The sequence below is a fragment of the Metarhizium album genome, assembly GCF_000804445.1.
Source record: "Metarhizium album ARSEF 1941 chromosome Unknown scaffold_1, whole genome shotgun sequence".
Classification (NCBI taxonomy): domain Eukaryota; kingdom Fungi; phylum Ascomycota; class Sordariomycetes; order Hypocreales; family Clavicipitaceae; genus Metarhizium; species Metarhizium album.
This window is the reverse complement of record NW_024467575.1, coordinates 52,346-65,301: the sequence shown is the minus strand read 5'-3', so window position 1 is coordinate 65,301 and position 12,956 is coordinate 52,346. Positions and strand designations below refer to the sequence as shown.

Here is a 12,956-nt window from a genome sequence, read left to right as displayed (position 1 = left end):
GCTCAAACCGGCTCATCGCTCGCCGCCCGGATCGGATTGGATTGGATTGGATGTGACCAGATGAGATTGATGGCACTTGCTTCTCATCCGTCGTCCTTGCAACCTACATTTATTCGGCTGTGGCCCTCCTGGCTCTGCATCCCTTTGTACTGAATCCTCCGTCCGTCCAGACGCCGCCTCTTCCTCCTCTTTTTTTCAGAGTGTGCATCCCTCGTCTTCCGGCCGCAAAGCACCTACTCCCCCGTATCTCGCGCCGCACAGAGCCGCCGCCCGCAATGGCCGCAGTCGAGGTCGAGGAGCTGCAGGGCCGAGGACTGCAGACGGCCAAGGATCTGTTCTCAGGGGCCGTGGGAGGAATCGCGCAGGTCTTGATCGGTAAGCGCTCCGCCGAAAGGACGGGCCAGAAACACATACCCATGGCAAGGCAAAAGAGAGAGAGAGAGAGAGAGAGAGAGAGAAGCTGACTGACTTGGCGCCCCCGCCCCAGGCCAGCCCTTTGACATTGTCAAAGTCCGGCTCCAGACGACGAGCCGGTACTCGGGCGCCGTGCACGCCGCCGCCTCCATCTACCGAAACGAGGGCGCGCTCGCCTTCTACAAGGGCACGCTCACGCCGCTCCTGGGCATCGGGGCCTGCGTCTCGATCCAGTTCGGCGCCTTCCACGCCGCGCGGCGGTGGTTCGAGGCTCTACGCCGGCCCGCTAGACTGCGTCCGCAGGCTCGGCGCCAGCGCGCGCGGCGGCGTCCTGGCCGCCGTCTACCGCGGCACCGCCGTCACCGTGTGCCGCGAGGCCGCCGCCTACGGGGCCTGGTTCGCCGCCTTCGAGTACCTCGTGAGCCGGGACGCCGCGCGCAACGCCGTCCACCGCAGGGACGTCCCCGCCTGGAAGATCGCCCTGTACGGCGGCCTGGCCGCCAAGGCCCTCTGGCTCGCGAGCTACCCCTTCGACGTTGTCAAGAGCAAGATGCAGACGGACGGCTTCGGCCCCGGCCAGAAGTACCCCAGCATGCGGGCCTGCTTCGCCGCCACCTGGCGCGCCGACGGGCTCGCGGGCTTCTGGAGAGGCATCTGGCCGACGCTGTTTCGTGCCATGCCCGTCAGCGCGGGCACTTTTGCCGTTGTGGAAATGACCATGAGAGCTATCGGCTGAGCGTTTGTGTAGCGTGTTGAGTCTTTTGTTGTTTCTTGGAGAGAGAGAGAGAGAGAGAGCGACCATCCCACCTTGCTGAGGGTCAAGTGTTTGACGCATCATTTACGGCGTGGCTTCTTGTTGCCGGGGGGTTTCTTCTTTTTTTTTTGACATCACGTCACGCGTCATGCACTTGGGGGTGAAAACTTGGACGTAGAAAAGTCTACAAGGCTTGTTTCTTGTTATACATGTATATTTTTCCATCTACAACGAACGGGGAGCACTTCAACGGTTCATTGGAGACAAGACGTCAGTATAAGCGTGGGGGCTCTTTTTGGGGCGGCCTTCAAAGTACCATAGATGCGGTGGTTGCTAGCTCTGCACATACAGCGCCTTTTTTTCCCCTCTTGCAATTCTGTCAAGAAAAGACTACTCAATCATGCTACCATCCGATATTCTCGTTATTCTCTACCCTCCGTTGCAGGATGTATCTCGCATTCACGGGCGTCAAGACGCGGAGGCCCAGCTCGTCCAGTGCTTTACGCGCTTCATCGTTGTCGGTAAACACCCGGTCGCTGGCCTCCTTCAGCGTGAGCCGCGTCACGCTGCCGCCTGTGTTGTCGGCGGGCGCCGCCGTGGGCAAGTTCAGCAACTGCATCCCCTCGCGGAGCGAGTCCAGCGCACCCGAGCCGCCAGGGATGAAGCGTTCCACAAGAGAGAACAGGGCACCTCCGTCGTGGGCGAATTGTGCGGCGCCAAGGGTGGTGAATGACTGCTTGAGGAGGACACTGGTCCAGAGGAGGTCCTGGAGCTTGTCCAGGGCGTCGTGCCACACGCGGCGGAAGGAGGCTGTTGACAAGGCTCTGGTGAGGAAATCAAAGTTGCGCTGTAGAATGCGCAGCGGCTCGTCCAGTTCCGGCGTGATAGAGAACTGCCACGGTTCATCTGTGGTGTGCGAGGTAAGCAGTTGGAGGGCGGCACATCATGCGGAGTGATCGTCGTACGTACCCAAGGCTGCGGCGTCCCCAACCGTGGTCCATTGGACTTTGTTGACGTAGGCACGGAACGACTTGGCATGAGAGTCTGCTAGCGCATTGACCAGGAGTTGCTCTGCCACGTTGCGGCGTGACGAGTAGGCGGAAACTGTCTCGTCAAATATGCCGCTGTCACTGTTGCTGCCGTCGCCGACGTTGCTGGGCACGCGGCCCAAGATGCCGCCCGGCTCGATACCACTTGCGGCGCTGTTTCGCTTGCTTCGCTGGGCGTCCCGTGCTTGGAGGTCTTCCCATAGCACGACGAAGAACTGCGTGAGGCTGTTAGAACTCTCTTCTCCCACCACCCAAACCACTTGGTAGTATGCGAATAATGCCTGCAGCTCACCTCTTCGTCGCTCCATTCCGTCAGAGTATTAGCGATATGATCAGAGCTGCCAATAACCTTGCACAGCGTCTCCAGTGCGCCCGTCCCCTCCAGAGCTGCAACTTGCTCCTTGGAGGCGCCGTGAAGCGTGCGGCCCAGTGTCGATGTGATGGACTGGTACGCTTCCAGAGACCCTCTCAGGCGATCATGGTACCCATCCAAAATGTCCAGCTGGATATCTGTAAGGAACTTGGTTTTATGTTTCAGTCGGCGTAACCGTTCGTATCTCCCGGTGACAACTCTCAAGAGATCAGTTATACGAACGGCAGCAAACGTGGGTTTCATCTTGCCTGCGACAGAGTAGTCGTAGTCGATTTTGCGGCCATCAGCTGACTCTATAATCTTTTCAAAACGCGCCATCGCGAACTCTCTTTCACCCTTGAACCATGTGTCAAAGTGGTCCTCCAAGATTTCTCCAGTCAGACCATGCCATCCTCTGTCGTCATCACCACCGTCATAGTTGAACCTGAGCCGAATGTTTTCATCAAAAGTCATCAGCTGCGACATGAATGAGCTCAGAAAAGGGGGGTTCTTGATGGCTTCGTTGGCAACCGCCTGAACCTTTTCCCTCATTACGGGGAGCATAGCGGTGATGAGAGCACACACTGGGTCCAGGTACACAGTCCTTTCAGCCACGGGAGTTTCATGAAACTTGGTGGCAAGAAGGTGACCTAGGTTGTCGCGGAAAAAGCCGTCCCATTTCTCAATCAGGTTCAGGAACCAAGGGAAACAGTGCGTGCCGATGGACTGCGGGCTGCTGGTGGGCTTGTCGGTCATGAAATGGAACCGGAATTCCGCGGCAAAAATGGCGGCCATGACATCAAACGGCAGAAGAGGCACGGCGCTGCTACTGTGGACAATTTCAGACATCTGCAGGTCGAGGAGTTTCTCGACGCAGGCAATCCACTCGTCGTCCATTTCGGCCTGGGGATCGACTCTTGGCCAGTGCCGCCTCTCCAAAACGCCCTCCAACTCTGCCGACATTGTTTCCTTCATCTCGTTCCACAAAGACTCGGTCACGGCCTGGACGTGGTCAACCAAGTGAAGCTCCTCATTGCCCGACAAGGACCTCAGCTTCAGCGCCAGCTGTTTCAATTTTGCGTAGGGTTCGAGGGCGGCTTTAGGGCTGTCTGGCAGGTGCGACCGAGCCTCAACGCGAAGCCTTTCTACGTCCTGTACCAGCATCAGATATTTCTGCGCCAATTCGACGTGCTGGAGCTTCTTCATGGGCCGTTGCAGGCGAGCAATGGCCTCACTGGGTGCATCTGACGCAGCGGCGATCTTGACTCGGGTGTCGATGCTCGTCTGCAGCTCGCTGAATTCGTCGATCTGACGTTGCAGCGATTCGTTCCGGCCCTCGGTGGTGCGACGGGCCTTTTCGAGCTCCTTGACAGCGTCATCGAGCTGGGACTGGAGCTGGTTCCGCTGTGTTTCGACATTGACAAGCAGTTCATCAAGCGTGTCCAGATCAGCGATTGACTGAAGCTTGTCGTCCAGGTAGTCTTCGACGCGGAGGTCCAAGGCCTGGCTCGATTCGGCATGAGAAAGCGCCATGTTGGTGGATTGACAGCACATATGGCGACGGCAACTGAAGTTGACTGCTGTGTTGGAGTCGTCGGTTGAAGTTGGTGTCGTGGGCGGGAACGAGCTTATCGACTGCGGCGTTTGCACCATCCGGGGATATGCATGTAACGAGGCGCTAACGGCAACTTGACCGGGCGTCCCTCGCCAGAGGCCGCTCTGGAGCTTGGGCCGAGAAGAGCAGAACGACACCGTGGTAGCTGGCTAAGTACGGAGTAGCAAACACATTGCCGCAACACTGGCAGCAACAATGTTGCGGCAATGCAGAGGACATCAACTTCGCTCGAACAGCCCTGGAGGGCAGGCGCAGGACCCCCCCAATGCAGGTCCGTGGCAACTTGCCCTGCCCACGTTGGCGCCGCGGGCCCACCTACCCTGGCAGTGGGCGGCAGGCGGCCGGGGACGTCACCAGTCACTACCCATCGGAGCAGGGGTTCCCGTCGCCTAGTCAACCCCAACCAGGCCAAGTAAATAAAAATCAACGTGGCTGGGCCAACCACAGCGACGCACAACGTCTCAACGCCTCAAAAACCCCATGGGTGGTGTACTTTGCTGAGACCGTGACACCTCGTGAACTCCAGCTCTTCTACTCCGTACTCCGTACTCTCTACTTCTGCGCCCCAGCCATCGCAATTTTACAACCCAAACAAGCACTGAGTGGTTCAAAGCGATCCACCGGATACTAACCGGAGATCAAATCTTGTTATTGAGGAGGCAGGAAGAAGAAGCAAACGCAGGTTTTCCTTTCTCCCTCTCGCCCTCGCTCGTACATTCCAAAGAAAACCAAAGTTGCTTAACCCGAGTAATATTGCAAGATAGTACTACTGACATAGGCCTTGTTCCACCGGGTTTGTCCAACATCTAAAGACGAGCTCCCTCTTTGATCATTTTACATTCCAGACTGTCTCGATACCCCACGCCCACGTTTCTTGGTTCTCGCAGCGGCCCATTCTCCTATTCCTGGACATTGGCAAGACGATTCCCGCATTCCGGAGCTACGCTACATTCCTCAGCGCAGCCCATCCTCGACGGCGGAGAAAAAGTCCCCTATCGTCGGCAACACCACCGAGGCGTCCGAAGACCGGAGGGCGTACCGAATCGAAGAACCAGCTCGAGCCGGGTTTTGGGAGAAGGGATACACAGTTTTCCATCGCGCTGCAGGCGCCTTCCCGACCCCTCCGTCGTACACATCGTCAACGACAACGGGGGAGTCAGGCTGCGTTGTTCGAGGCCCCGAGTATCTCTTTCGACCTTTTCGTCCACGAAGGCTTCGTAGGACGACAACGCATCACATATGGCGCGAGGAAGCAGCAGCTCGAGCTCTCGAGCGCCGCCACGGTTTCAGCTCGGCTGGTACCGCCTCATTCCCTTTTTCGGCTTCCACCATGTGCTGATGCTTCTGGTCGCCGTGGTGATCATTCTACTATCACTGCTGCTGGCGGGCTGCTCGTCGTCGTCGCCGCTGATTCCGGACGTTTTCCTGCTCTCGCTGTACTATCAACGGTATCAGGCCGTTCCCGACACGGCACAGGTTGACTACAATGTCGCCACTGCCATTGCCAACATTGCCGGCAGTGCCAGTCTCCAGGCCCGTGTCGGGTACTTTGGCATCTGTGTCAATCCCGATGGCGGCTCGTGGCTTTGCAGCAACAATGCCACCGCGCTGGCCAAGGAGGTGTCTGTTGACCAGGATCCGCTCAACCTCATCTGGCTCGCGGGCCAGTTCAAAGACATGATTGTCTTTCCATATCTAATGTGAGTCAATCTCTGGCATCGGCTGGATTCGCCTGCCCGTCCAGACGTGGAAACCTTGCGCTAACCGGAGCACCCCCTGCCACAGAATCATTGCCATCATCTTCGCCTTCCTCTGTATTCTACTGCTGGCCACCTTTCCCGGTTGGCATAGGGAACAGGACTCTGAAGGATCCGAGCGCAACGTCAAGCCTTTCCCCTCACGGGCCGTCTCACAGGTCGCCCTCACCATCATCTTCATCTCCTCCGTCTTCGTCCTCGTGTCTGTCCTGTGGCAACACACGGCGTCGGTTGCGGCGTCCATCATTGCCCAAGATTTCGGCAACGGTTCTGTCAGGAGCGGCGTGGGCACCAGCGCCATGGTTATGGGTTGGTTCTCCTTCGCAGTGCTCATCGTTGTCACGGTCGGCATGCTCATTATGATATTGAGCATGACTGTGTTCAAATACATGATGTCTGCCTAGACGGCTGCTCGAGTGTTGGCATGTTGTGGCGGTGTCCAAAAGAATACCCTGCATTTCGCTTTTTTTTTTTAACATATATACATGTGATGTTTACGTGAACGAGCATGGAATCTCCCCGACCGAGGGCGACATGAAGAAGGTTTAGTATATAGACGGAGGGCACAAGATTCGCATCAGCATCGGAGTTTCAGAGAGAGGGGGGGGACCCTCGTTACTGCAGACACGCACATCTACATCATCGCCGGCCTTGTACGAAAACATAGGCTCTCTACTTATCCCTGCACGCGGTGGGCCGGGTCACCGGTACCGACGGACATCTTCTAGTACTTTCATTCATTGGGGAAAGCGCGTGGCAGTGTCTTGTCCGACGATGCTGGGGACCGTGTCTCGTGGCCTTGTTTGTTTCGGGTTTGGAATTTTTTACTCTGACTTGGCTTTGACTGGCTTTGGTGGTCTTGGAATTGGCTTTGGCGAGGAAGCAAGGACGTGTCAAGGTCGAGGAAACTAACTGGTGGGAATCTGAGAATGCGAACGGGTCGCCTGCTGTGGTGCCGTGGGACGAAAGGGAGCCATGTATATATGGGATGGGATCTTGACCAGCACCAACTTCGACAAGAAGGGGCCATGTGCCGAGGAATACTCTAATTGGAATGGAACGGCGGTGCCTGCATGTGTTTGCCAAAACGTCGCGCGTCTTTCATGTTTCATGCTGTGGCTGTCTTGACACGACTCCATGTGACTCTGGGGCCACCACGGCAGCAGGTTGGACGATGACAATGATGTTATTCATGCTTGGACGAAAACGCTACCGACTTGGGAGATACTGAAAAGAGAAAAAGGAACCGTGTTTCCAACTCCTGTCCCGCTAAGCCTTATAGCGCCGTGAATTGCCGCCCGCATGGAATGCATTATTTATACAACTTCGAATGATGCTCATGCATTGCCCTCTCGCCTCGTGCCCACGTTGTGCAGATGCGTGCCAGAGAAGACGGGACGCACAGCGCCGTCGACCACATCGTCCATGGCCTACAGCTTGAAGGGGTGAGCCTCGGTGTTGAGAACCCACTCGTCCAGGCTTATGACGCCCGGCTCCGAGAACAGCAAGTAGTAGTACTTTAGCGTCTCGGCGATCCAGAAGCTCTCCATCCCATCAAGAGGCAGGTGATCCTTGCGGAGGACGTTGTCAATGGCGCTGTTGGCCTGCGGCGCACGGGTGGCCTCCATCGTGGCCTCGAACATGGCCCAGCCTTTTTCCATCCAGCTGGGGTCTCCTGTGATGCGATACATGTACCACACTGATTCTATGGCTTCTGGTCTGACGGGGGGTCAGTGGCGTCGAGGACGGTGTGGTGAGGGCAAACGCAAAACCGCCCGACATACCTAAGGATATATTTAGTGTTGGAAACAGAGCTGTATCCGCGAGGAGTGCCGTCCCGAATCCTCTCCTGTACCACCTCTTCGTGCGAATATTGTTTCGGGGCGTGATCTGCATGAGGCGGTCGGTTGTAGGGGATGCTGGGTGGTTGCGAGCCAGTGTCCTCCTTCAAAGTAGGAATGTTGACGCTTGGAGCATCACTCGATTCGTCAGACTTGGACGGCTTGGTGGGCTTCTCACCACCGGGGCCGGACTCTTTGCCGCGCCTTGATTGCGAGCTGGTCCCATCGGAAGATGTAGGGGCCACGTCTTCGGACTCGTCAGAGCTGGCGGCTCTCTTTTCCAGAACATCGGACTTGTCAGATAACGAGGTCGAGGGTGAGCCTGGATTGCGTGTTCCTCGCCGGGAACCGTTGTCTCCATCGTCTCCGCTCAACGTGTCAAGGCCCCCTGTTCTTCTCTCCTTTTCCATATGCGCTGTTTGATGTTGAAGCGAGTGACTTCCTGATCGCCCGTGCTGTGATGATCTGTACTTCTCCCACCCGGGGATTTCCTTGTCCTGTTCCCGGGTAACGGGGTCGAGTTGCTGCCGCCATAGAGACTCATTAAAGCTGCATTTCTCCATACCGGGACAGGGAATGACCTGTCCATATTCAGGCATGATTCCAGTCGCGGTAGATTGATACGCCCAGACACAGCCGTCAGTTAGCTTTTTGGCATATTGCAGATCCTTCTCACGTCCGAAAAGCTTTCCACCAAGGGCATACATGCCGCCGATGAAGCATGTCAAGTGAGTGACTTCATACTCGACCTTTGCGGACGCTCCGTGAGGCGCCAGCGTGACCTTGGCGGGAAACATGACGTCCCAGTCTCCCTGGACCATGGGCCGGAACAGAAGATACTTGTTAATACTGTCAATGGCATTTTCGTATAGCTTTTGATACTTGGGTTCCTTGCCGCCGAGAAGCAGATACTCCTGATTTTGCCAAGACAAGTTAGTAGTCCATCGCACGGAACAATCGTTGCATCTAGGGGTAGGCCTACCTTGCCAAAGTACTCGTACGCAGAGTCTTGGCCGCCACCCATGTGATATTTTTCATGGCCATGGTATTTAGACACAGATACAGGTGGTTGAGGAACACAGTCCAATTCCGACTTGGCTCCACCTGCTCCAAGAGGGACTTGCAAATTTGGCCGAGACTTGACGGTAGGCGGTTGAAAAGCAGGCAGCGCAGCGTCAACATGCTGTTGCAGAGGTGGCGGCGCTCGGCGTTCGAGTCGGTCGTCAAGCTTCACTCTGCCACCAGGACCAGTAGACTTTGTAGCAACCTCGCCTGGGTCATGTCCTTGGGGCGCCTTTGGCGGCACCTCTGAATCAACTTGGGCCTCGGGCGCTTTGCTCTGGCCCTCTGTAGCAGTCCGGTTACAGCCGGAAATATCCAAATTCTCAGGGAAGAGTCCGGGGATGGCGGTGCCCGCATTTTGCAATTCGATCAGGCCATTGGTGATGCGATCGATGGCATCGTAATATTTGTGCTGTGCCGTCAACTGGGCTAATCTGGTGAACTCCATGGACAGAGTTGCCAACTCTGCCATGATTGCGCCGGCGGGTCGGGCGGCGGGTCGCGAGGTGTGCTCGGGTTGCCAGTAGTAGAATAGTCGAGGCATTCTATTCGGAGTGTCGAAAACGCCCATCAAGACGTCAGCCAGCTCAACGGCCTTGTCTAGCAGAAAGGAATAGCCTCCCGACGCGCCGCCACTGACATCGTAGGCCGCTATCAGGCCGCCCAAGTACCGAATGGTTGTTTCGAAAACGGGGATCCTAGCAACGTTTGCATGGGTGAAATCGATGTTTCCGGCGGCCTTGGCGGCCTCGTCAAACTCGTCCTTGAGGCTGGCAATCCACAGGGTATCGAGCGAGTCAACCAATGTCGCCGACCATCCGCAGAAAGGATCGCGGGATCGATTGGAGACGGGCATCAGCTCGTCGTGCATCCAAGCGTGCTTTCTGTATCCCGTCCATGAGCGCCGGATTTCCCCCTGGACCATTGCCTGCCTCTGCAAGCGCTTTTTCCTGGGGCCTTCTGCCTCGGGAGAGAAGACATGCTGGATCCGGGGTATCTTGTTTGCGGTGCCAGTGGGCAGCGCAATGATGCTATCCCGGGGCAGGGGAAAGCGCTCCTTGGGCTTTGTCCAGGGTACTTTGGTCGGCAGGGAGAATTGACGACTGGTTGATGATGGTGTGTCGCCACTCGTGCTGTGGCCTCGCGATTTGTCCTCGTGGGCGGATTCGAGATGGGATTTGACGGCTGAATCCGAATACAGTCGTGCTTCTGGCACGCGACCGGGCTGCCACGTGTTCTGCAGAACACGATGTAACAAAACAACCATGATTGCGGCAAAGACCGTGAACGGTCTACATCGTCGTCGCGCCATTGCAACCGCTGTGAGGGATAGATGCTCACTTGGCGCAGTCGCAGGATCATTGAGTGCAGGCCTAGGTCCATTTTGATACGTACTCAAGTGTACATAATTCATGTCACGTCCCCACAGAGTACTTGGGTCAGTACCGAGTAGTATTGAACGTCTTTGCACCAACCGCACGGGCTTATAAACGCCAGTTTAATCAGGCAGTCGCGCACGAGTCCACGACAAATGGACATGACATGGAGGTATCTCCCATGTCGCCCCGCCATTTTTAAAATTTTTTTTTTTTTGACTCGACTCTTTTCCCCTCGTCTCCCATCCACCCCCCTTGTGTCTCTCCATCCCACATCTTGTTCCGTTGTCATCTTTCTCTCCATCCATACCCGTCCCTCGACTTCACATTCACAATGTCTTCCCAGTACGCCTTGTCCGCGTCTCACAAGGAGGTTCGTCCTCGCCGCGCCATCTACCACGACGAAAACGATGCAATTGACCGGGTTGAAGAGCGAATTGAAGCTAACCATGCCTCCTATCCTTCTTAGATGCTCGAGAAGTCTCTTCTCGACACCGACCCCGAGGTCGCTGACATCATGGTACGTATTGCCAGTCTTTGCCGATGGTTCGCAAGCCTCGTCGTCCGTACCGATTCCGCCCTCATACTCACCTCACCATACCCCGCTATAGAAGGATGAAGTTCAGCGCCAGCGAGAGTCCATCGTTCTCATCGCCTCGGAGAACATCACCTCTCGTGCCGTTTTCGATGCCCTCGGCTCGCCCATGTCCAACAAGTACTCGGAGGGCTATCCCGGTGCTCGCTACTATGGAGGCAACCAGCACATCGACCGCATCGAGTTGCTGTGCCAGCAGCGAGCTCTCGACGCCTTTCATCTCGACCCCGAGAAGTGGGGCGTCAACGTCCAGTGCTTGTCTGGCAGCCCTGCCAACTTGCAGGTTTACCAGGCCATCATGCCTCCTCACGGTCGTCTCATGGGACTTGACCTTCCCCACGGTGGTCATCTCTCTCACGGCTACCAGACACCTCAGCGCAAGTAAGCTTGTCCTGTTTATCGTTCCCCTGCCTTCTCCAGAAGCTTTGTCTCCTAACTCGCTCCTCTCCCACGCAGAATCTCTGCTGTCTCTACCTACTTCGAGACTATGCCTTACCGAGTCGATCTCGAGACTGGCATAATCGACTACGACACGCTCGCTAAGAATGCCATTCTCTACCGCCCCAAGATCCTCGTCGCTGGTACCTCTGCCTACTGTCGCTTGATTGACTACAAGCGCATGCGCGAGATTGCCGACTCTGTTGGCGCCTACCTCGTCGTCGACATGGCTCACATCTCTGGACTGATTGCTGCTGAGGTTATCCCCACGCCTTTCCAGTACGCCGATGTCGTCACCACCACCACCCACAAATCTCTCCGTGGCCCCCGTGGCGCAATGATCTTCTTCCGCAAGGGTGTCCGCTCTGTCGATGCCAAGACTGGCAAGGAGACTCTCTACGATCTTGAGGGCCCCATCAACTTTTCCGTCTTCCCCGGCCATCAGGGTGGACCTCACAACCACACCATCACCGCACTGGCCGTTGCTCTTAAGCAGGCTCAGACTCCTGAATTCAAGGCCTATCAGGAGAAGGTCGTATCCAACGCCAAGGCTCTCGAGAACACGTTCAAGGCTCTTGGCCACAAGCTAGTTGCTGATGGCACTGATAGTCACATGGTTCTCCTTGACCTCCGCCAGTTCAGCCTGGACGGTGCCCGTGTCGAGGCTGTCCTGGAGCAGATCAACATTGCTTGCAACAAGAATGCCATTCCCGGAGATAAGAGCGCCCTCACCCCATGCGGCATCCGCATCGGTACCCCCGCCATGACCAGCCGTGGCTTTGGCGAGAAGGACTTTGAGCGTGTCGCCAAATATATCGACGAGAGCGTCAGGATCTGCAAGGAGGTTCAAGCTGCCCTTCCCAAGGAAGCCAACAAGCTCAAGGACTTCAAGGTCAAGGTTGCCAGCGGCGAGGTTCTTCGCATTACCGAGCTTCGTAAGGAAATCGCTGCTTGGACCAGCGCCTTTCCCCTTCCTGTTGAAGGTTGGCGCCTGGATGCTGGCATCTAGATGCCACGATCTCTTAATCGGTGTGGCAAAGAAGGAACGGCATCATGATGGCACGATGACGGCGGGTGTACATCTCTTTATCCAAGGAATTTAACATGTGATGAGGTCAAAAAGGCGAATGTTCAACAACTTGCATCTCACGGGCTGGCGTAATTGACATGGTTTTTTTCTTTTATCGTTGACCAAACTTTTCTTTTGTTAACGTTTCATGTCGGAATAGCTCGGGTAGAACGGGAAGAACGGGAGTCGCCGAAGACAATCGGAATCAACTTGCGAACCTGGAATGTCTGTCTGCTAATACGCAGTCAGGCAGAGGCGCTCAACGCTCCAAGATGACACAATGATTGGCCCTGAAGAAGTTGGCCCAGCTAAGATTCTTGTAGAAATACCGATCACTTTCACTGTCGTGACAGCACTGTCCTCCTCTAGACCGCACTTTGTATTTCATTGTGAATCATGGCATCCGTTCCAAATCATTGGTATTATTAGCCTTCGATTATGAACGCCCTACTTGACGGGCTGCAAGGGTAAAACGACTGGTTCGTCAGAAATCCATCTCAGCGACTTTTATCTCCCACGGGTCTCGGGTTCCGTTGTCCAGTTCTTCAAAGCGGTCTATGACCTAGGACACACTCTGTCATCACACAAAAACTGGTCGCCCACCGAGGAATTGCTCACTTGACACTACGAAGCT

At 56.0% G+C, this 12,956-nt stretch overlaps 5 protein-coding genes across 5 annotated transcripts; 3 read left to right on the top strand and 2 right to left on the bottom strand.

Annotated features, from left to right (window-relative positions):
- Positions 1–275: 275 nt before the first annotated feature.
- MAM_00018 (mitochondrial carrier protein (Ymc1)) lies at positions 276–1,150 on the top strand (the record flags this gene model as incomplete). Its single annotated transcript, XM_040818818.1, has 3 exons — positions 276–375; positions 488–677; positions 718–1,150. The coding sequence occupies 3 exons, from the start codon at positions 276–278 to the stop codon at positions 1,148–1,150; spliced, it is 723 nt and encodes a 240-aa protein (XP_040682082.1).
- A 421-nt stretch (positions 1,151–1,571) lies between these two features.
- Positions 1,572–4,102, bottom strand: MAM_00017 (RINT-1 family protein; the record flags this gene model as incomplete). Its single annotated transcript, XM_040818817.1, has 3 exons — positions 1,572–2,074; positions 2,138–2,432; positions 2,510–4,102. 3 exons carry the CDS (start codon positions 4,100–4,102, stop codon positions 1,572–1,574), a joined length of 2,391 nt encoding a protein of 796 aa, XP_040682081.1.
- Positions 4,103–5,423: 1,321 nt separating this feature from the next.
- Positions 5,424–6,345, top strand: MAM_00016 (Membrane fusion mating protein FIG1; the record flags this gene model as incomplete). Its single annotated transcript, XM_040818816.1, has 2 exons — positions 5,424–5,884; positions 5,970–6,345. 2 exons carry the CDS (start codon positions 5,424–5,426, stop codon positions 6,343–6,345), a joined length of 837 nt encoding a protein of 278 aa, XP_040682080.1.
- A 1,026-nt stretch (positions 6,346–7,371) lies between these two features.
- On the bottom strand, positions 7,372–10,111 carry MAM_00015 (class I alpha-mannosidase 1A; the record flags this gene model as incomplete). Its single annotated transcript, XM_040818815.1, has 3 exons — positions 7,372–7,660; positions 7,726–8,696; positions 8,765–10,111. The coding sequence occupies 3 exons, from the start codon at positions 10,109–10,111 to the stop codon at positions 7,372–7,374; spliced, it is 2,607 nt and encodes an 868-aa protein (XP_040682079.1).
- A 443-nt stretch (positions 10,112–10,554) lies between these two features.
- On the top strand, positions 10,555–12,262 carry MAM_00014 (Serine hydroxymethyltransferase; the record flags this gene model as incomplete). The annotated part of the gene is made up of 4 exons (XM_040818814.1): positions 10,555–10,593; positions 10,690–10,740; positions 10,832–11,196; positions 11,272–12,262. The coding sequence occupies 4 exons, from the start codon at positions 10,555–10,557 to the stop codon at positions 12,260–12,262; spliced, it is 1,446 nt and encodes a 481-aa protein (XP_040682078.1).
- Positions 12,263–12,956: the final 694 nt, after the last annotated feature.